Source organism: Mucor velutinosus (assembly GCF_035048745.1).
Source record: "Mucor velutinosus strain NIH1002 chromosome Unknown tig00001563, whole genome shotgun sequence".
Taxonomy (NCBI): Eukaryota; Fungi; Mucoromycota; class Mucoromycetes; order Mucorales; family Mucoraceae; genus Mucor; species Mucor velutinosus.
Genome location: NW_027041904.1, coordinates 2,501,488 through 2,523,598, shown reverse-complemented (window position 1 = coordinate 2,523,598; position 22,111 = coordinate 2,501,488). Strand labels below are relative to the sequence as shown.

The 22,111-nt window shown below is 40.6% G+C and overlaps 8 protein-coding genes across 8 annotated transcripts; 3 read left to right on the top strand and 5 right to left on the bottom strand.

The window, feature by feature from the left end:
* Positions 1-3,820: 3,820 nt before the first annotated feature.
* On the bottom strand, positions 3,821-7,563 carry ATC70_009440 (uncharacterized protein; the record flags this gene model as incomplete). Its single annotated transcript, XM_064828672.1, has 7 exons — positions 3,821-3,979; positions 4,031-4,851; positions 4,902-6,045; positions 6,107-6,250; positions 6,311-6,670; positions 6,726-7,316; positions 7,369-7,563. 7 exons carry the CDS (start codon positions 7,561-7,563, stop codon positions 3,821-3,823), a joined length of 3,414 nt encoding a protein of 1,137 aa, XP_064685874.1.
* A 2,466-nt stretch (positions 7,564-10,029) lies between these two features.
* Positions 10,030-10,764, top strand: ERT1_5 (Transcriptional regulator of nonfermentable carbon utilization; the record flags this gene model as incomplete). Its single annotated transcript, XM_064828671.1, has 3 exons — positions 10,030-10,043; positions 10,100-10,325; positions 10,381-10,764. 3 exons carry the CDS (start codon positions 10,030-10,032, stop codon positions 10,762-10,764), a joined length of 624 nt encoding a protein of 207 aa, XP_064685873.1.
* A 471-nt stretch (positions 10,765-11,235) lies between these two features.
* ATC70_009438 (uncharacterized protein) lies at positions 11,236-12,374 on the top strand (the record flags this gene model as incomplete). Its single annotated transcript, XM_064828670.1, has 4 exons — positions 11,236-11,512; positions 11,570-11,810; positions 11,868-12,271; positions 12,325-12,374. The coding sequence occupies 4 exons, from the start codon at positions 11,236-11,238 to the stop codon at positions 12,372-12,374; spliced, it is 972 nt and encodes a 323-aa protein (XP_064685872.1).
* Positions 12,375-12,501: 127 nt separating this feature from the next.
* RPL16A_2 (60S ribosomal protein L16A) lies at positions 12,502-13,959 on the bottom strand (the record flags this gene model as incomplete). Its single annotated transcript, XM_064828669.1, has 4 exons — positions 12,502-13,242; positions 13,303-13,476; positions 13,557-13,685; positions 13,756-13,959. The coding sequence occupies 4 exons, from the start codon at positions 13,957-13,959 to the stop codon at positions 12,502-12,504; spliced, it is 1,248 nt and encodes a 415-aa protein (XP_064685871.1).
* A 1,900-nt stretch (positions 13,960-15,859) lies between these two features.
* ATC70_009436 (uncharacterized protein) lies at positions 15,860-16,590 on the bottom strand (the record flags this gene model as incomplete). The annotated part of the gene is made up of 4 exons (XM_064828668.1): positions 15,860-16,075; positions 16,142-16,275; positions 16,342-16,462; positions 16,525-16,590. The coding sequence occupies 4 exons, from the start codon at positions 16,588-16,590 to the stop codon at positions 15,860-15,862; spliced, it is 537 nt and encodes a 178-aa protein (XP_064685870.1).
* A 250-nt stretch (positions 16,591-16,840) lies between these two features.
* On the bottom strand, positions 16,841-17,948 carry ATC70_009435 (uncharacterized protein; the record flags this gene model as incomplete). The annotated part of the gene is made up of 2 exons (XM_064828667.1): positions 16,841-16,979; positions 17,032-17,948. 2 exons carry the CDS (start codon positions 17,946-17,948, stop codon positions 16,841-16,843), a joined length of 1,056 nt encoding a protein of 351 aa, XP_064685869.1.
* Positions 17,949-18,281: 333 nt separating this feature from the next.
* On the bottom strand, positions 18,282-20,676 carry ATC70_009434 (Glutathione gamma-glutamylcysteinyltransferase; the record flags this gene model as incomplete). Its single annotated transcript, XM_064828666.1, has 7 exons — positions 18,282-18,899; positions 18,962-19,319; positions 19,381-19,809; positions 19,861-19,979; positions 20,038-20,283; positions 20,341-20,594; positions 20,649-20,676. 7 exons carry the CDS (start codon positions 20,674-20,676, stop codon positions 18,282-18,284), a joined length of 2,052 nt encoding a protein of 683 aa, XP_064685868.1.
* A 203-nt stretch (positions 20,677-20,879) lies between these two features.
* RPL17B_3 (60S ribosomal protein L17B) lies at positions 20,880-21,965 on the top strand (the record flags this gene model as incomplete). The annotated part of the gene is made up of 2 exons (XM_064828665.1): positions 20,880-21,132; positions 21,184-21,965. The coding sequence occupies 2 exons, from the start codon at positions 20,880-20,882 to the stop codon at positions 21,963-21,965; spliced, it is 1,035 nt and encodes a 344-aa protein (XP_064685867.1).
* Positions 21,966-22,111: the final 146 nt, after the last annotated feature.

Below are 22,111 nucleotides of genomic sequence, written 5' to 3'. Positions count from 1 at the left end.
AAACACTCGATGTATCTGTCCTGATTTACTCGGCCATGAAGTGCTACTAACGGTCCGCAGCCTCCAGCCCAAAAGCATCCCCAAAGCATCACAGAGCCACTTCCAAACTTCTTGGTTTTGATGATGTGGTGATCATTGTACCTTTCACCTTCTTTTCGGATCTCCCTAGAGCCACCATCATTACCGAGAACCATGAATATGGACTCATCGGACCAAACAACCTTTCTTCACTGTTCTTGCCCCCATTCGACTTTGTCCAAGCACCAGGAGAGTCTTTTTCAGCTTGTGCTCAGGTGTCAATGCTGGTTTGTGTGCAGTCTTATAAGATTGAAAGTCAATTAGCTTCATATACTTCCTGAACGGATCCATTGAAATTGATGGGTTGGCGTCACATCATAACTTCAAATGGTTCTTCATTGGTAACAACGGTGCAGAGCGAAGCTGACGTGCGAGCCGTCTCTGATCTCTATTATCCATCTTCAATGGTGCTCCAGAACGTTTTGGAAGCAATTCGGTGCCTTTAGAGCCTGCCCTCTTGATCGCGGTGCTTACCGTAGACGGGGACAGGTTCATGGTCTTGCAGATCACACTTTCTTTGACACCTGCTCTGTGGCAGTTTACTATACCACCAATTTGCCATTCTGAAAGACGAGGTTTGGCTTGTCGATTGACCTGATCTTGATGTATACTCATTTAAAACTTTAAATTAGGTTAAGTAGTGAGATCTATGATTTTGAAGCATTCAAACATTTATTGGGGTTTTCGAATTTCTTAAAAATAAAGACAAACAGTAACCATTTCGGTGACTAATTTGTATCGAGTATATAACAACAAAAATGAGATGATGAGTGTATAATAAATATGTTGATCTCCAACAGAAGAAAGCAGACAGGCCAATCAGGGCACAGAAAATTTTCAAATCTCGATTTTGGAGTTTTTGGTTGATTTGAGTTCCCGCTCTTGCCCTCTAAACGATGGTGCAATTGAAATTTGCGTAGGTAGCATGGCTGTTGTGCCAGAAGGGCTACAACTGTCTATAAAGATTAAGGTATTCTTGATGGGTAGATATGTCTGTGTTGTGCAACGACATGGACAAGCTATGGTAATTGAAGTGCATCTCAGCTATCTAAATACTGAGGTTCACCAGATGTGATAAGCGCTGTACAAGATAAATTGCTACTTTGGCATTCAGAACTTAGTATAAATAGAATAACTCTTGTCTTCATCAATAAATCTTTAGTTTTTGTGTCTGATCTTATTCAAATAAGTCTTTTCTTGTTTTTATAAAATTGAACATTTTTTATAAGCTACAAATAATAATCCTTTTATTCTTTGTGCTTAACAATGGCTGTTGAGAAAAGGGAGATTTAAAAGAATAGTTCATTTTGAATAGATGCTGCTAGCAAAACTTTTTAAATTACTATATGAATGTGAGATGTATGTGTAGTGAAAGTTGTAGAGGGTACAGCTTTTGGTTAGGACATGTATGATGTGAGATTATGGAAAGTGATGCCAATGAGTAATGACGAAAAATGTTCCAAATGACCGATTTTCAAATGGCCATATCTCTGAATTTTACTAAGTGAACGAGAGCTTCAAACTTAATAGCTTCTGTTTCTTTTTCAATTCTCTATACGATGGCATGGTTATTATAGGTAAATATAAAAAAAGTTGAATATCCCCTGCTTGTAGCTCATAAAATATATAATTTTGAGCAAATTTATAAAGAGAACGTACAACTGGCACTTAAAACTTTTATATCATAATGGATATAACATAGAGCTATCGAATGGTCTTTGTTTTGTGCGAATCCAGTGAGTATTTGTTGAGATATGGTCAAAAAAGAGTATCAAGCAAAATCATGGATTTTTCTTCGAAATCTGCCTGTGATAGCAAGCGAAAAATCTGGGTGACCTCTTTTTGGTCAGGACAATATTGTCAATATTTTATGACAGAGTCATACCAGAGCTTCAAGCAATAGCTCATTCAATAGGAATTTCTTTGGCCTACAATGTTTAGTAATGCTTAACCAAATGTTTTGATGACAGGTACTGATTAATCTTTAGAAAACAGTCAGAAAATCGCAAAAACAATTGTACCAAATATCAAGTGAACAATGTACACCAGAAACTTGATATAAATACCATTGTATTCTCCTTTGAATTCTCTACAAGTTTTATATAAGTTTGAAGGGGTGTTTACTATCAAGAAACGCGTAATCCTAAGGTCGATAGATTTTGGAATCTCATGGATCATCATTCAGAACAATAGAAATTGAATCTCCGTTGAGCTTTCGCATGTGTACACCACACATGTATGCATTTGACCAAACATTTTAAAAATCGGAGCGTACGAAAAGGGCCATATTAACTTGTTAATTTTAATTTATCAATAGATACCTGACATGTTGAAGAATTTTGTTGTTAAGACTAGACAACTGTAGCTTGCTTTATTCAAGAATAATAACGTTTCTAATTTAAAGTATATATATTCCCCCGCTTAAAAATAGCATCTCCAATGTTGATTATCTCATGAAGTATGCATTTCCAATATAATGTTCCCACTAAGGATTTGCTCCAATATCATTATTATACAACATATTTCAGTTTTATATGATTCTAATTTTTCTTACCTATGAGGACCTGGATGTACAAAAGGTTTTTGATTTTGAGGTTTTCAACTTTTGGACGATCGAAAATCGATTTTCGAAATATTGATGCTAGAGCTTTGAAAGTAGCATGTTTCTATAGCAATTTTTTGCGTAAAAAACGATGGTGCAATTGGATTCTAGATATAATGCGTTGATGATTAGAAACGAGAGATTTTTGAAATTTGCAAAATTTGAGCAGATGCTACTAATAAAAGTCATTCGTTACAGTAGAGGATTATATCAGTTTAGTGATTAAAGAGAAATAATGCAAACAAAACCATGAATTGATAAAGATAGAATCTAAATTCCCTTGTCAATGTTCACGCAGTTTGTGAATAGATAGCGTTTAAAATGGCCTTAGCCAAGGGATAAAATTGCATAAGCTTGCTCAGTTCATGAAATGCCTGTGTTCGATTGATTCAGAAGAAATTGATTTTTTTAGTATTTGATAGCATTGACCCATCGAGGAAGAGTCATGGTAAAGGTACCCGCTATTAAATTGACAATATGGACTCTTTTCCTCTTCTATTGCTGTATAAGAGCTATATAGGTAGGTAGCCCAGAATTTACGCTTTTTACTGATGTGTAATAAATACAACGTTATCCTCTTCAGTTAATTTAAATTGCAAGCATTATCAAAATTATGCATAATTTTGGAATAGGTCTGTGTATATAAAATTCAACATTAGATCACGTAATGAAGAACTTTTTAGAGTTAAGGCAGGGTGGATTATGTACTTTCTTCTCTGATTTGATGATAATGACCAGTGCTCTTCGTAATCTGATCTTTCCAACAGTCTTCATACCTACATGGTGCTGTCAAGATCCAAATCCATGGCAAGATGCCTAATAATTTACAAATCAAGCCATTGTTTATATTAAACAAGTATAAATTTAGGCATTGCGCGTACAGATATTGGCTTCATTCAAGAACAATATATCGTCTTGCATACTACACTCAGTATCTAAAGCAACATACATCTGAAAAAAAGCAATTTTTAGAGACGTTCTCAAGGACTACCAAATTACAGCAAGAAGCTGAATCAACAAAAGAGGCACATTTTGAATTACAAGCTTTGGTAAATAAATATTAAAAGTAACAATATGAGATATGATGATGAACTGAAAAGAAGAAAAAGAGAAGAATACATAATAGCTAGATGGGAGAAATTAAACAGGTGGTTCAAAGGTACCAGCTAGTTGGAAAATATACTGGAATTCAGGCTTGAATGGATGAGCCATGCAGCCATGGATCACTGGTGCAATATTGTTGTTTATGAACTGCAGACAACGCATGTGATTACCGGCTAGCACTTGAATCAATTCACCCTAAAGCCCCACGTTAGTTTGTAAGTCTTCACTGGAATGTATCTCACTTACTGTCTCAACATGGCGAATTTCTATAAATCGAGCATCGAACCCAATGACATACGGGTAATAAAATGCCACAGATTGGGGCACACCCTCCCATTGAATCAGAGCAGCATCTTTCACAAAGGCGCCATGCACATTGACCATGAACGCAAAAGCATCATAACACAGCAGATAGTGTTCTCTACAACGGTACATGCCCAACGGCCGCAAATCTTCTCCACGTTGCTGAACAAACGCAAAATCAGGGTTTGTCATGTCGGGCAAATTGCGGTTCATGTTGAGCGCTTCCAGATTGATGATTTCAAAGCCACGAGCACACACCACTACGACACGCGCTTTCAAAAAGTGCATAGCGTAAGATTCAGTGCCAATGTAAAATTCCATGGAGCTCTTGAACCAAGATGGCATCTTGCTGAATAGACCAGATTTGGCAAAAAACTTGCTGCTCTTGGGATCTCGCAAATCACCACACACAGGTTCCAACACTTTGAAGTTGCTATCCACGCCTCGCTTCTTCATTGCAATGACGATGGTGCGGCCATTGCAAATGCCTGAATGGAAGAAGGAGATGTGCTGTGCAATCTTTTGATGCGGCTTGTCGTTGGCTAGTTTGCGCGTGTTGTCTTTTGGTATGAGTGAGTCCAAGGCATAAGCGTACAAGGTCTTGTCGGATAAAATCAAAAAGATATGGTGGTCTTCCAAGACAGCAATTTGCTGCACGTCAGAAATAGCCAAAGCAAGCTTGATGGTGTTGGTGTCTCCTTCAATGCCCATCCAGACTCCCTGTTGAGTGCCCACTGCAATCATGCGAATACCCGTTGGACCCACTATCATATAAAGTTAATGATGCTCCTTTGCCACTCTATCCACTACTTACTGAACGGAACTGTGCAAGTGACTTTGCCGTGGTTATGAGGCGATTGATGATTTGAACCAGCAAATGTTGTATCGCTCAATGTTCTTATTTCAAACACACGTTTTTCCAAGTCTGCCATTTCCAACATTGCTTTTGCCTCAACTACTTTTTCCTTCCACTCCAGACGAGCTGCAGCACTTTCAGCATACAGCAGATAATCAGCACCTCTGCGTCCAAGATGAGAGAGCAGGATGGGGTAGCTCACGCCGAATGGAGAGGAGGAAGGGAGCATGGTGGTGGTGCTAGACTGAGTCGAGTAGGTGCTGCTCATATTTCGCATGCCCATAGAGAATCCTTCTGTTGCTTCTTGCATATGTAGTAGTTCCATTGGGATGGGTCGCTTTGAGACATGATACTCGACATCGTTTTCTTTGGTAGCTGATTTCCTTGCTTTGGTGAACAGCAGCAAATGGTCAAACAAAAACACTGACAATTCTACGGTCTCCACTACCATGTGGGATTTGCGAGTCAGTATGCCTTCTTGTAGCAAACGACGACCTGGCTTCAACAAGTCCAAATTATGTGGTTCATCTGGCTTGCATCGAATGCGGCTGTTGATCTCGTAGATGCGAAGTGTGTTTTTGGTCTTTAGTGTGCCTTCATCCATTTTCGATGCCACACTTTTGATAATGTCAATGCATTCTGTCAAATATTGCTTGTCTGGACTATCATCTGGTGTCTTTTTCAATACGGCACCCAGGAGCAGGGAATAGCGCTGCAGTCGAGTTACTGGTAGGATGATGAAATGGCGAAACGGTAGGCGACGACATTGAGCTAACTGTTCTCGGGCTTTGATAAAGTGTCTAAACACCATATTAGTTTCAGATTCCACTTTGGCAAAGTACTCAGCCAACACAACATGTGGGCCGTATTTGAGATAGGCATCCATGAAGCGATGAACATGACGTAAAAAAATATCGCCAATCTTGTCTACCAGCCCAATGCCGCTGGTAGATTGGCACACGGCTTGATAATCTCGCAGCTCCTTGTACAGCGCATCATGGATCTCAAGGATCTCTTGATAGTTATTTAGCACCTTGTCATGGAACTCTTGTTTGCGAGACTCTTCAATCGATTGGGAAGCGAGCAATTCTTTGGCAAAGTCCTGTATAACAATTATCAGTGCCTGTGATTGATACACTGCATCTTGCCTTAAAAGCACTCACCACATCCAAAATCTTCAAATCTCGAACATAATCATCCTCTGTGTAAATTACTTCATGAATGGCTTCCTGTCTCTTGATTTCATCATCAGGCATGGATTTCAAAATGTCCTTTGCGATGGTAGCTGACCAAGCACGTGAGAGAGTCTAAATACATTGCGTTAGAATCAAATTGCACCCCCCCCCACAAATAGAGCTACTGCTTACCGTATCATGCGAAGAAGAGGACACGACCGAAACAGCAGTTGGTTTTTTGAAAATATAGCCATTCAAGGAATAGACCTTGTTTGGACAAGATGCAGAGTAACAACCAGGCTGTCCAGGCAGACAGCTCATGGAATAACAGCGGGTAAAAGGGGTATAAATACCTTGAATATCCTCATCCAAGGCGGCTTCAACTAAGGTATACATTTCAGTAGGTGAATTATAAATTCGCTTTTTGCGGATAGATTTTTCCGAGCTATCAGTAGGCACAATAAGCGCAGGTTTGCAGTACATGAGACTTTGAGCCACGTCCAAGTAGATGCTATCTTTCAATCCAGAAGGAGAAAACCCTCGGATCATGTCCTATAGAGCACCTTGTCAGTTCTCTTACTTTGTGTAAATAGAATGCAGCACTTACAATGGCCTCCTCTCCGGTAAAGCTTAGTGGGTATTCTGCTGAACAGTAGATGCGTCTACGTTGGTTGAGTAATGCAACAGCATTGATAAAGTGGCTGGCAATGTAGGATAATAAGGCGTGATTGGGTATCTCCCTGACTGACTCTTCTATAGTGTTGATTTCGAATGCTAATGGAGATGTTGGATTTGAAAAGATTGCCTTGTTGGGTGACGGAGGCACCATGCGGTTGTTGTTCAAGTGGACGATGGATCTTCCTGACGAGGAGGAAGTAGCACGATTCAGCGAGCTAGATCGAGTAGTGAATACATACTCGTCATTGGATTGTCTAAAATAGTCGGTTCCATTATTGCTGCTGCTGCTGTTGCTGGTAGTACTATTGTGGCTAACTCGTAGAAAACTAGGTGACATTGGAGGAGTGTGGGACACTTTGGGTACAGTAGCTGCCACATCATTCACAGGTGCGTATTCACTGAATCTGGTGTAGTTTTCCAATACAGGTGAGTATCCAGGACTTTCGTCTTGATAAAACTCTGACTCGTCTTGATCTGCTGCGGGTGTGTTGTTTGTGTAGTAGTCATCTTGGAATCCCTTCTGTAACTACTCGTTATTAAACACACAACTTTCTTCATTTGGGGTTACAAACCATTGATTTATCGAGTTCAAGAGGAGTTATCTCTTTGTAATTGTGGTGTTTCGTTTCGCTGATAGAGGTTGAAGACCGATTTTTGGCAGAGCTTACAGTCAATTCATTGATAAACATATCCAGATCATGGCACAGCGCTTCCAGCGTAGGCGAACGCATATTTTCCATCACTGCAGTCGGTGCTGATTGGTCCATGTTGATGGGTGATGGGTGAATGGTAAGAGTAGTAGATGATTGTAAAGGAAGGTAGAAAGAAAGAAAGGGTGAGAAAAGAGAGAGAGAGAGAAACAGACAAAACAAAAATCGGGCGTTCAGGGCAGTTTCTTAATCACTGAATGTGTAACAAGCGAGGTTCAAGGAGTGTGTCGATGTCATTTGTTGAAATACAAATGTAGCTCACCAGCCTCGAAGGGTATAAAGAAACTCACCACGTGTAGATAAATAAGAGCTTCTATTAATACAAGCACATAGCGCAGGCTCTCCCTTTTATTCGTACAGTATTTTATACAACTATAAACTGAAATGCTGTTCTCTTGCCAAGATGGGGAATCTATTGTGAACCCAGTAAAATGTCGCCTTGTGTTTCTGCTATAAAAAGGGCCTGGAAAGAGGGATTTCTCATGTTGTTCTGGTGTTTCCATCCGTGGTGGCTCTTCTTTCCTTAGAATCCATGTTTTCATATATGTATCTCATTTATAACATATAGTGTTTCTTGTTATGGTGGCAATTAAAAGCGATACAAATCATTTAACTCTTTTGCCTTTCCGCTTCACATTGAATGTAATACAAATGCAATTACTAAACCAGGTAACTCACACAACACCTCCCCTCCCGCTCTTTGCAGCCACTGTTGAAAGTACATGACATGAACATAAATACAAATACACAAGCGCATGGTGCATTGCATTGAGCTACAGGTTCTGGCTGTTGTGACCAAAGTAGACATTACATTGCACTACCGATTTATTAATACAGGATTTGTGTGTATCCTTCATTTCTATAGACAGATCTGGTTAGACAGAGTTCCAAACACAAGTTCATGTTGCACAAGGAGCGACAGTATGAATCAAAAAGCTCTCATCTAAATCCTATATTGCTTGATGGAAGCCAATTACTTGATACTTTTGCCTCTATGTGGATGCAGTCGGTAGATCAATTGTTAAATGCTCATTGATTGCGTGCTGTTGGTACCATCAAGTGTAATACGGAAGCCTAGACACATTCATGGAAAAGTGCAAAGTCTGGACAACTTTGCCTAAAGCCTAAATTGTGTATGACAATGCTTCTCCAGGTGGATTAGCCACTATTTGATTTTTGAAAATAAATTCCTTTTATAGAGGCTACATGAGGTATTTGATGCGAAAGCAGTTTCTTTAAAAATTCCTTGGTTGTTGTGGTGAATACCGAAAGAGCTGTGTAATATGCTTGAAATCTGCATTGATTAAATCAAATGGCAAACAAGGGTTTTCCCGAAATTGCCTTCTATGGCTGTTGTGATTGTCGATTAGTATCATCTCGATTCGTTTTTCACGTTTTACAGACATCATATGATTGAAATTGTTGCGAACTTGTCTAATCAAACAGCCGTGGCTCAAACATTTGTAGAAAGCTATAGAAGAGATAGCTGATATTGATGTCTGGAAGATTCGCAATTCAAAGATGGCGAATGGTTCACTTTAATAATGCATATTTCATGAGCATCTCAGGAACACAACGCAAGCTTCGTTTTGCCATGGTCATTTCATATGCCAGCGTTTTAACGAATGCAACTGTAGCATTTTCCTTACTGAATAGATGGCTTTTAAGGTTTGCAGAAATAAGCAATGCAAAGCGTACGCATATACTCTGCCTTGTCGTATAAGAGATTACGGCAATATCGTTAATTTCGAACATCTTGTGCAACTCGAGCTATTTGTAGCGTATGCAAGCCTCAAGCTTCTGGCATGTACAGAGACAGATGGTTCAACATAAACATCATCTTCAGAGAGAGACAGCTAACCCAAGGCGGTGATCTCTGCCATCTTGCACTTATCATTGTTCGGGCAGTCGTTTTATACGAGCACACTGCTCTAAATGTTTATAACCTTTTCGTTTTTTCTTTTTCGTTCGACTATCAGTTTAAAATGAGGTACCGTAAAGCATTTTCGATTAGATGCTGTAGCTTACCTCTTTTTCGTCTCAAGTGCTCCTAGAAAGAGAACTGATACTAGGCGAAAGCGTCAACGAACTGCAGCATTGGAAGATTGTCATAAGAAGACACAACTTGTACAGGCTACCTCAAAGATGAATTCCGTGGCTATTAGAAAAGACCACAGTGCTGATAAATTCTCCAAACCTAGTGTAAACAATAGCATCAGTTTTAATACTCCAAAGGCTTCATCTATACCTTGTGCAGACAATGAAAGCAGTTATAGGATCCCAAATGCGTCGCTTGCGTCTAGTTCAGTCAACTGCCATATTCCAACAGCCTTATCTCAACTTAATACAGACAATAGACTCAGTTATAGTATAGCAGAGGCCTCATTTCTATAGCCCTTCAGTCATCCAAGCATAATTACTCAGCCATGCGAGCCTACAACTGCATCTCCTGCCTTCAATGCAGTCAGCTATACGGATGATTATGCCCGATCTTCAATGATCAGTCCACTTCCAAGCGCTACAATGGATACCTTTAGGTAAGATACAGCGATTTGAAGACAGTCTTCAAAGCAATTAAAAGAAAAGCTTCTAGCGTTGCCTTACAACCTCAATTCCTATCTCCAGTTCCTGACACCGATCAAACCACCTACAAAACCCGTTACTGGGAGCTTCCTGATGAAAGGCGACATGACTTGGCATTGCTTTCTCAATTTATCAAAGAGCAGATTGACAAGAAGGACAAAGTAAAGCAAAATTTTGATTCATCTTTTGGGTCTACACTGAAGTCAATAAATGATAAAACCACCATGCTGAACAGAGTAAGTATTTTACGCTGATCATGAGGGCATAAATCAACTTGGTTCGCTTGAATAGGATGTCATGACTTTAAGCGAGAAGTTGGAAGCTACAGATAAAAGCATAGATCATCTCATTTCGCAAACCATGGGGCATCGTCTGGAAGTTAATAGTGCTAGTGATGTCCTGCAATCAAGAAACATGCTCGGTGGTAGTGAGAATGGGAAACTCTTTGAAAACACAACCATCAACATGGAAAAGAGAATAAATCAGTTATCAGAGACAGTATCCACGCTTGAACAGACGGTCAATAGCTTAGAGACAAACGCTTCATTTTCTCCACAACTCATTGGTGCCGTGTTGAATCGTCAAAGCAGAGCATTCGTCTCTTTAGCAGGTTGTGTTGCTCATACCCATCAAGAGATTGTCCATCTTTTGGAATATCATAGATCAAGCAGTTGAATTATTAGGTTTATTACAAAAATAAAACTAGACGCGTGTCTGTAATGCTTTACTGTTGCTTTACATTGATCTTTATAGGATGCATTTACAGAGACCCTGCTGGAAATGATTCACAGTGGTTCCTAAATGAATTGAGACTCAACATTTAGGTTAAACAATGCGTGCCTTGATCTCATCAACAACATTTCCTGCAATAGGAAATGTTGTTCAATAGACGCTTCAAAAGTGATTCGGCTCTTGTTTAGATGTGCCGCTGTTCCATCCATGTTGATGCTATCAGTTGTGATGTCTTTCATACACGACTAGTAGCAGCTTCATAGCAGCGACTCTGTGACCATGTGTAACTACCATCATCGATTTTTATTTCACGTGTGCTTAAGTGTAAGCAACTTGAATATAAATAAGACCAATGATTTTACGTTTTTTCTTTTTTTCCCTTCTCTCTTTTTAGTATTCTCCCTCCAAGAAGCGATGGAATTTGAAGAAGTCAGCAACTATATCAATCAAGATAGAGGTAGAAATAGCAACATTTCAAACACATCATTGGATAATATCCCGCCGTTTGATCATGTCGTTTCCAATCCGTACAATTCCATTATCCAGCCCATCGTTCGGAAGCCAACGCTTTCAAACTTTGTGAACCGACTAAAGCAACAATCCAGCAAAACTCGATTTGTTGAGAAATACAAAAAAATGTCGAATGCAACGGATATGAGCGATGGAGACGATTTTTTAATGGACGACAATGGTATATTCTGTTTACTGTAAAAATAAGAGCAAGCCGTAACAGACTTTCTACAATTAGCATCTATTCGCATTATTGATCCTTCCAGGGAACTTGCACGTGACAATAGTCAACAGCAACCGCCTCAACCAGCTTTATCTGATGACTCTGAAGTTGCCAATCTTGTGGTGTCATCAAAAAAGAAGGAGAAGAAACCGGTTAAAAAGGTGTACATCAATGAGAGTGCGAATCAAGTGCAGCATAGTAACCATGTCAAGGTGTTCAATGAGCCTCAAGGTGCATTTTCAAACGATAGATATGTGTAAGTCTTTGACTCATTGTGTTTATGGCTTGATTGTCCTCACCTAGCAATAACTAGATCAATGCAGGAAGCGGTCGTCTACATCAATCAGGACATTGAACGTATGCAAGATGCAATTGAAAAGGAGATGAAAAAGATCACAATCAAGCAAGAAGAGATTATCAAATATCAGGACGAATGCCAGTGGATGCAGACACAGATGGACGCTATTTACTATTCCATTTCAGCATTGCTCAAGGATAATATACCAGAGATGAGATCCGTCCAGGAGAGAGTGGTTGAAAACGAACAGAAAGTAAAAATAAACAAAAAGAAGAACAGTATGCAGAAATATCGATTTGAGAAATACCGCAAAGCTATCAGTATAGACACAAGATTATTCGAGTTGGAAAAAAAGATCAAAGCTGCTTGGAGAAGAGACGAGATTTGGACTGGTATAAGAGATTGGGGATTTCTCTCAGGTAAGCAGGCGATATTGCATGCGTCTATGGTTGATGGGCTAATGTGTCTTCAGTTTTGCTGCTCTCTTTTCTAATCGCATCCATCATTGCATGGCAATCCTAATAATGTACCATAGTAATATCAAAAAACACCTGTACCTAATAACTAGCCTTGTAAAATATACTCATACACACATTTACATATATACATCTCATATAAATATATAACTTTTTATTCCATTCAAATTACACTACACTCTGAGTGCTTGAATCGTTTTGCCAAAACCAACGCCGATCCATTCGGGAGCAGACTTGCTCCATGTCAACGAGTTAACTTCTGCATCAGCAACATAGGCCAAAAGAGGATCTTGAACTGAACGGGGTGGCTGATGGCTGTAGCGCTGTTGTGTGCTTTGGTAGTAGGATCGACTGTCGTTTGAGCCTTGGTTGATGTTCCAAACAAGCACTTGAGAATCATCGCCGCCAGTTGCAATTTGACCTGACTCGGTAGGAGACCAGCTTAAACAATTGATGCTTCCACTATGGCTCTTTGAGAGCTCTGCAACAGGTGCGCTAGGATAGCGAATGTCCAAGATCTGTACCACAGCAGAATCCATATGAAATGTCGCTAATAGGTTCGAGTTCATTCGACTGAATTGGAGACGTAATAAAGGTATACTAGCATTGTTTCCAATGCGGGTATTGGGTGTAGGTTGAGCTTCGTACAGGATAGTGGAGTGTTCCAATGAACGTAAATCAAACAACCGAACCGAGCCATCAGCGCCCACACTGGCAAATGTATCAGCAGAACCGTGCATGAAAGCAACATCATACACATCGCTGTCGTGGGCAATAAGTTGCGTTTTTGCTTGGCTAGTCTCGACGTTCCAAACTGTGCATGTTGTGTCAATACTGGATGTTACAACCAGAGAAGGATCAGTTTCATTCCAATCAAACGAGGTCAAGGGCGCACAAAAATCAGACTGTTTCATCTACAGTATAACAAATAGTTAATCGAAATGTGGTGTATACAAGTGAGGGTGGTGGTTTACATTAACAAGTTCTGCCTTCTTGACTAGTTGTTGCATGTGGTGATGATTGTTGCTGTTGGCTCTGCTTGAGCTATTGATCGAGTTGCTTTGTCCATGTCTAGGATCATCAACAAGTTCCCAAATTCGTAAAATATCACCTGTAGTAGCTAAAAGATCACTGTTTCTGGCATCATTCTAGCATATCAAACCAAAAAAGAAAAGATGTCAGATGGAATTTCAACAATGCACGCTCTTCCCCTTCTTCAAGCTCTAACCTTTCGTGGCTCCCAAAGCACTTTTGTAATAGGATAATAAGAATCTGCTTCAGCAACAGGTGTGAAATCGTTTCGTTGATCTATTTGTGAGTTGGCATCAAGTAAATCGGTACGTGAAATAATTTGAAGCTGATGATGGATGATAACGATATTATAGTCAGTATAAAAATGTGGAGTTAATGAGGCTGTATATCCGTACCTTGTTGTTGCTGTCTTCAATAAAACTACCAACAGCAAGCCTGAAGCTCTTTTGTTCTATGGGTGTTTTGCACCAATCCAAAGCATAAGTCAACCAAGGTGCGTCGTATTGGTATATTTCTTTAGATGGTGGTGCTGGGCCTTGGGCTCTACTGGATTGCTGATAAGGATAAGAGGAATAATGCGTATTTCGTGAGGTATCCATTTGTTCTTGTATCTTTCTTATTTGAAAGCTGTGTTTTTTTTTTGAAAAGAAAGAAAGAGAGAAAGAGCAAATATTCACACCCAAGCCAAAGAAAAAGCACACGCAAAAATAGTTACCAAAAACTAGCGGGGAAAAAGGAGAGCCATCTTTGTTGTGTGGTTGCGTTTTGGCCAATAACATGTTGCTTTATATGTAAATTTATCTAGTTTGTACTTTTGTAACAGGTCGAGATGTTGCATCTTGTGCACTACAACCAAGAATTCAAGACGTGCAATTCGTTCTCATCTATCTGAAAAGAATATATGTATATGTGTGTATCTATGTTTGTAATCGCATCTACCAAAACGCATACAAGCATGATGATGCGATGGGCTGTGTATTTCTAAAATCCAAGTAAAATGCATTTGCTTACGTTGCTTGATTCGCACATAAATATGGTAAGGGAAATGTAAACAATCAATACGTGATATTCCTATAACTATTGCATGCCAAAAAACAGCCTTTTTCCATATGGATCCCCCTCTTATTAGCTACTCAATCATCGATGGCGTTCACGAGCCAGGCGTGTAGCCACCAGCTGCTGCCACCCGAACCAGTTTAATTACCGCTCGACTTTTTGATTCAGATTGGACAGATTTGATATAATTTGACTCGAGTTCGACTAATTTGCTAAATTCGACTATGTAAGTTGTGATGGTTCAGTCGTATACCCTTAAGATTTCTGCAAGTACTTTTCAAGGCGCATTTAATGGTATTAATTACAAGAGTTATGTTAAATAAATCTATTGAGCAATTGTCGAAAATACGAAATGACGATTATGGCCGAAATAGCGAGATTTTACATATGAAGATTTCAAGAACGGGTTTTCAGAGGCTTCTTTGAATCAAGAGAATCATTTTGGTCCAATATATACCTTAGTAAATGTCTTCATTTTTGAGACGAAAAATGCGATCAATTGATTTCTTGATGTTCTCCATGAGGTACCCCTCATGGTTTTGGGTCAATTTTTGATGATTTGTTTTAGGCCCCAAAAAAAAGTTGAGCAAACGTGCCAGTAAGTAAATGTTAGTTGAGAGTGATTGTTTGGTTTTATTCTGGTGGTCTAAAACGGCTTCTAACACGAGAAATTGCTGCTCAAATAAATCCAGATTTCACTGTGTTTTGCATACATTTGAATGGTAAGACGCAACGCTAGTATATAGTCTGGCTCGACATGAGCTGTTTCCACTAAAGCAGATGTGGAGTATCCGAGAAAAGTCAAATTCATCATTACAGGCCGTTTCCAGGGTTCCCGTATAATGGTACACCGTTAACAGATGGGCGTTCATTGAAGAAAATGAGAAATGGCTTTATTGGAAAAGGGGTCAGGTATTTGTCTACATGAATAGGGTATTCTAGATAGTTAATAAATATACAGTAGTACATAATAAATACATTAGTTTTTCATCAGGTTTATTTATACCAAGTCGAGTATGATGATAACACTAGGCTACAGTCCTGATTTTAATATGCTAGCAGGTTCACCAATGTGTATGTTAAGCACATTCAGGCGGATAGCTTGATTATATTGACGGGATTCAAGGCGTTAATGCCTCCTTCTTTTAGCAATGGCTCGAGCAATGTTCATTAAAGCCATAAGATCGATCTTTTGCATGCAATGCTTCTGGTTGCGCACAATCCAGATGCCCAGAGGGGCTTAAACAAGGACGATTTTTCCTTTTTGGATATTTTTTATACTCGAATGCAGCAATGTTGCAACAAATGAATTAGTGTACTACTTGAACAACTAGGCATTGTATTACATGTTTTTTTGCGTGCGATTTTTTATTATCGAAAAAAAACCTTATCTAAAAATACACTCTCTTTATGGCGTTATGAATAAAATATATAATAGGCATTTTACAAGTGAATCAAAGAGTAAACGGGAGCATCCAAGACCTTGGAGCCGTTCAAGAAGTCAAGTTCCATCACAAAGACGTACTCAATGGTCTTGGCATTGCACTTCTTGATGAGTTCACCAGCAGCAGCAGCAGAACCACCAGTGGCAATCAAATCATCAATGACAATGACATTTTGGCCTTCCTTAAGAGCAGACTTTTGGATCTCAAAAACATCCTACACATCCCAATTCGATTAATCCCTATGTTCCCGTATCTCACCCAATGCCAAACTATCGTTTACCTCTCCGTACTCCTTGACATAGGTAGCTTGGGCACACTCTCCAGGCAACTTGCCTTGCTTACGAACGGGAACGAAAGCAGCACCCAAACGAAGGGCAATCAAAGGGCCAAACAAGAAACCACGAGCATCGAGACCTGCCGCCATTTCATATGGTTCAATCTTTTGATTGCATTTGAGAGCACTTTCTTTAAGCTACTTACCAACAACAGCATCGATATTTTCGGTATAGGTAGAGTTGATGTGATGAACGATGTTACAGATGAGAGCTTCGACAGCAGTGGGGTCTTGGAAAACAGGGAACATGTCCTTGAACACAATACCCTAATACGCTTAAGATGTTAGCAATCTGTCCAAGCCTCCTACTACTGTTTTATTGTCGGTACCTTTTGAGGAAAATCCTCGTGTGTACCAAGCAAGCTCTTGATGCGTTCAATGTCGTGGTTGCTCATTACTAGAAAATGTTGTTTGCGAAAATGAAAAAAGAAGGAAGGAAGGAAATGAAAGATGATCAAAAGTTTATTTAAACCAGCCAGCAGAAAAAAAAAAGTGACTGGAAATCAGCATGCAGCATCTCGATTGTTCAACCTGATCACATCATTTTCTGGCTTGATTCAACAGCAGACATATAAAGTGGCTATCTCTACAATGCTTATCTCTTCTAGCAAGCCATCCAAAGAGATTATACCTCCTATATTTCCATTATCCTTTGTTGCCTCGATTGCCTGCTCCTCTGGGATTGGCTTCGACAAATTCGTCCCACTCTCGCTTCTTCATGGTTTCGGCATCTTGAGCATCGTAATCGTTATCATCAATTTCTGGCTTTTCAGGTTCTTCTCCACTAGAAATTAATTTCAGTACCTACATGTCTCGGGCCATGACAAGATGCTTACCCTCCTTGAATGATATTGCCTCTTTCCATTTCTTGATCCAGGTATTCATCAATGGTCATGGTTGGCAGATTATGACCATATCCAAATACTTGGCTCTTGAGCTGCTCTCGTTTGTTCATAATCACAAAGGGTTGAAGTGGTCTGCCCTCCTTGCTCAGCATGGGTTTATCTTTGCCCCAGTTGGCTCGACTTGTCTGCGGTGCCTCTCGGCTGTCTGCGGATGTATCTCGTCCTGTCTTTTCTCTCATCTCCTTCATAGCTTCCATTTCTTTCACCATGACCATCTCTTGTTCGATCGCATGCCAGTTCTCCAATGCCTTCAATATCTCTAATTCGATCAATGCCTCTACCCACTCTCGCTCCATATCATCCACATCGCGGTCCTCATCTTCCTTGTTGCCTACGGCATCCAGCTGCTGACGAAGTTGCGCAATGTGTTGTTTGACAGCACGTTCACGCTTGAATCGAGCAATCTTTTGATCACGTTGCTGTGATGCCGCCACGTTGGGCGCCTTGTGTTGTAACTGCTCCATCAGGCTCAAGTCTTGCTTTTGAATCAGTGCATGATCTTGACAGGCACTCAAAAACTTTTGTAGATAGTCTCTGGATTTGTCTAATACAGATCGTCTGTCTGGGCTATTGATCTTCAATGTCAAGTTACCCAAGTAGGCAGGGATCAGCAGAAACTTGAGATCGTTGGTGTTGATATCGTCTAGTAGCTCGTTATCACTAAAGATGGCAAGCTTGGACACCAAGTCGTCAGCGCGTGAGAGCATTTGAAACCCTTTTGCGACTTGTGCTTGGTATGCTGGGTCAATGCTGGACAAAGGTGAGTCTTCTAATTCTGTCAATATGGATTGGCCTTGGCTGAAGAGCTGGCCTAGCGAGAGTCCGTCGAGTTCTGCGGAGGAGGTCATGGTATGATAAGGTGTAGAAAAGGTAAAAGAAAGAAATAAAACGAGCTCTCTCAAAAGGTTTACACAGTCCACGTCATGTGGAGCAGTGGAAGCCAGTGATCAATTACTGTTATTGGTGGAAAGCAATATGCTCGACCAGTGCAAAGCTTGTCCTGAGCATGTTGTCAGCCAATCATGGAGCCATGACACGGCTAGGACATTTCAGGACCTGCCAGGACACCATCAAAAGGACATGATGTGATGCCCTACAGACATGCACTGAAAAAAAAAGTCATACTTATAACGTTACCATCTTACATTTTTCAGTTCAATAAACAGTTTAATGATTATAAATTACTGTAGCAGATCTGTGGAATATGGGTTATTGGTTTGATTCGATACGACTCGATTACTACTTGTTGCAGCATTATAGCTCCAATCATTGAATTGAGCCATCAAATTGGGTTGTTGTTGCAACTGCTGTTGTTGTTGTTGTTGTTGGAGCAGCTGTTGCTGTTGAAGCTGCTGCTGTTGTTGCAATAACTGTTGTTGCTGTTGTTGCAATTGATATTGTTGCTCTTGTTGCTGAAGCACTGTTTGGTTATTATCACTTCTCTTTTGAAGAGCTGGCGAGGGTAGCAAATAGCGAGGCTTATAACGATTGATAAAGGCAGTAGGACTCTTGTGGTAGATGGAGGCGAGCGAGCCGACATGAAGCAAGAGCTCATCTAAAAAGTTGGGATCCAGGTTATCACTTTCAGTGGTGATAGCGGGTTTGTCAGACAAGACAACTGCTTTGGCTGCAGCAGGATCTGTGGACAGTAAACGCCAATAGATGTAGCCACGATCACGTAAATCTGGATTATCAACTTCTTCAGTAGCCCATTTAAGGACTTTGGGGACTAATTCTTGGCCCACTGTAGGTCGTTGGACAAACAACTTGACAGTGGCTGTCAACAATGCCAATTGAACCTGTTTTTACAGCAAGCGATTGAGTACTGTAGATGTTGTAGAGCATGCTGACCAACACGTACCTCATAAGGCTCTTCCAAGAAAGTGTATAAAAAGTCGTCTAGCAATTGATCTGCATTTTCAATTCTATCCGCATACTGACCAATAATCCAGATCATCGATGCCTTGGCTTCGGGTTCATCCAAATCATCCAAATTCTCGCAAAGTGTAGAAATGATGCTTTCATACTGATTGGGGTATTTTCTAAATATGTCTCTAATGACAATGATGGCTTCTTGAACAACGTAATTGACCTTGGTTTGAATCAATTCCAGCAAGGCAGCAATGCATCTATCAGCAGCAGACTCAATTTTGACAGCCAATCTGCCAATCGCCCTGACAGCCTTTCTGACAAAATCGACATCCACTTCAGCAGCATATCTATGAACACAAAACGCTATGAGTAAACACCCTTTTCATTTGCTTGCCATCTCTACAGTACTCTTTCAATTCATTCAACACGATATCCACATTCTTGTCATTTGCCAATCGAAAGATGATTTCTAATTTACCCAATTTGACACAAATAGGATCATCGTATTTACAAAAGAACACCTTGATGTCGTTTTTGAGGATCTCGGGTCTTCGCTGAATGATGAGTTGGATGTTGCGCAGAGCAACGTACTGCACTTCGTAGCCTGAAGCAAGCAGAGTGACGAGTGGAGGCCCTAATTTGCGACAGAGTTGGTTGATTTCGTCCTCATTGTTCATGTAGTTCATGAGATACATCATGACTTTGGTGGCTGTCAAGACCACAGCTGAATTGGCGTGTTGTAAACGAGGTGAAATACGTTCAGCGAGCATTTCGGCATCTTCAGATTCTTGAGGAACATAGTACATGAGTGCTTCCAAGATGTATGTTTGGCCCCATCTATAAGCGAATGTTAAACATGTATACATCTATATGGTACTGTCAACTTACTCTGAGCATTCTCCCAAAGCAGCAACGAGTTTACTAGCAATGGAATGATTCAATCTTAATTGAATACTATCAGAGCGCTCCGAGATTTCAGTCAAGGCAGCGACAGCATTAGCTACGACCTATGCATCAAGATGAGCCTTACTGTTCTGCCCGCTTTTGACATTCAGAGTGCCTTACTGTTGGATTGGGATCAGCCAATAAATCCCTCAACATGTCCACAAAGCGTTCGCTCTCCACCAGCACACGGTCGTACATGTAGAGCTTGGCAACACATGTAGCAGCCGTCTTTCTAACATAGGGATCCTTATCCCTCAAGCTGTGTCTCAGCGGATCCACCAATACATCCACAATCTTTTCCACTTGAATATAGCCCATTGTACGAATAGCTAAAGCACGAATAAGTGGATTGTGATCCTCTACATCCTAACAGTTGCCACCGTGTTAACAAGCTGTTTGTCTCCAAGCTCGCACTGCCCTCACCTTAATAAACATGGAAATAGCCATTACGGCCATATCAGGCTTTGTTCTGGCATAATTGATAATGTAGAGATACACCATTTTTTTGATTTCAAGCACTGGCACTTGCATGACATTGAGGATATCGGGAAACAGAGGCGACATGTCGTTGCCCATGGTCATATTGGCTACAATCTTCTTCATTACCGTCTTTTTGCGCTGGTGCTTCTGATCACGTTTTTCAGAAGTGAGCTCTGCTCGAAGCTCCTGAATCTTGCCTAGTGATTTGCGTGAGTTGTGCTATAAATGGCGAACAATGCATTGAAACATACCTCTTTGAAAGTACTTTGCGTCAGACATGGTGAGCTATGGAAAGGGAAAAGAGAGAGAGAGAGAGAGAGAGAAAAAAAAGAAAAGAGTGTAGTGTTCATCATTTAATAAAGGAGCCCATTTAAAATCTAAATTGGGGTTGGGCCACAAGCAAGCAATCTACATTTTACCACTCCGTCTGTGCAAATTACAAAAGGCTGTATACGTAGCATAAACATCTCTTTCTACTAAGCATGTGTCAATCTACAGAATTTCTCAACCACGGCGTGCCCACCACAAACGAGGCTTTTGACGAAGCATTATTTCAAGATCTATGCGACTCGCACTGCCATCCTCACGATGATGTAGAGTACTTGTCACGCATACCACAGCTCAAGACAGGACACATCACCATCATGGGTGTCAGACAAGACGACTGGGATATGGTCTCCAGGGTAGCTCATGATTGCAACCAGAATACCAGCAACAAATGCATCCCTTGCTTTGGTGAGTACGCTGTGTGAGTGGTTGTAGCCTGAAACTAGACATTGAGTATAGGCATCCATCCTTGGTTCTCGCATTTTGTCATGGCACAGGAGGAGTCAAAGCAAGAACCAGACGCCTACTACAAGGGCATTCTCAAGTCATCGAATCAGGACGAACTCAATGACATGATCTGTGCTTTATACAAGCCATATACGTATGATGTATGGTATAACAACTTGAAGCAACGACTGGAGGAGCATCCCAATGCACTCGTGGGAGAGGTAGGTGTGGACAGAGCAGCACGATTGTTACCTGGTGGCTCTATTGATTGGCATGGCAAAAAGCCTACCAGCGTCCAAACATCCATCGAGCATCAATTAGCCATTTTCGACATCCAATGCCAGCTTGCACGAGACTTGAATCGTGGTATCAGTGTGCACTGCGTTCAAGGCCAAGGCCATTTGTTCACACATCTCAAAAACATATCTACTCAATTCAGTGCGAGACAACTCAGGAAGCTCAAAGTGGTGCCCAACACATTGCGCATGTGTTTGCACTCGTACGGAGGAGCACCTGCTACTATCACACAATTTATGGAGCTGAAGGGATTCGAAATATACGTTTCGTTTTCGGTGGCCATCAATGCAAGGCTGGTTCCTGCTAAAAAGCTGGTAGAGCTAATCAAAACTGTGCCAGAGGATCGTCTGCTGATCGAATCTGATTTGAATACACCCTTGGGCATCGATGAATGCATGGTAGAAATGGCAAAAATTGTAGCAGAAGCTAGAGGCTGGACTATCAAGCAAGTGGTAGAGACAACAAACAGAAATTGGAAGCGATTTGTCAATGTTTGAGGACAATAAACTTGGGTTAATGTATAGTTCAAAATGGTGGAATGTTAAAAGATCAGTCAAGCGGGACATGCCGTCTGACATGTTGGATATGGAAACACCGTGGATTATAACACCATATCATGGTCATCCTCAAGGCAAGCAGAGGC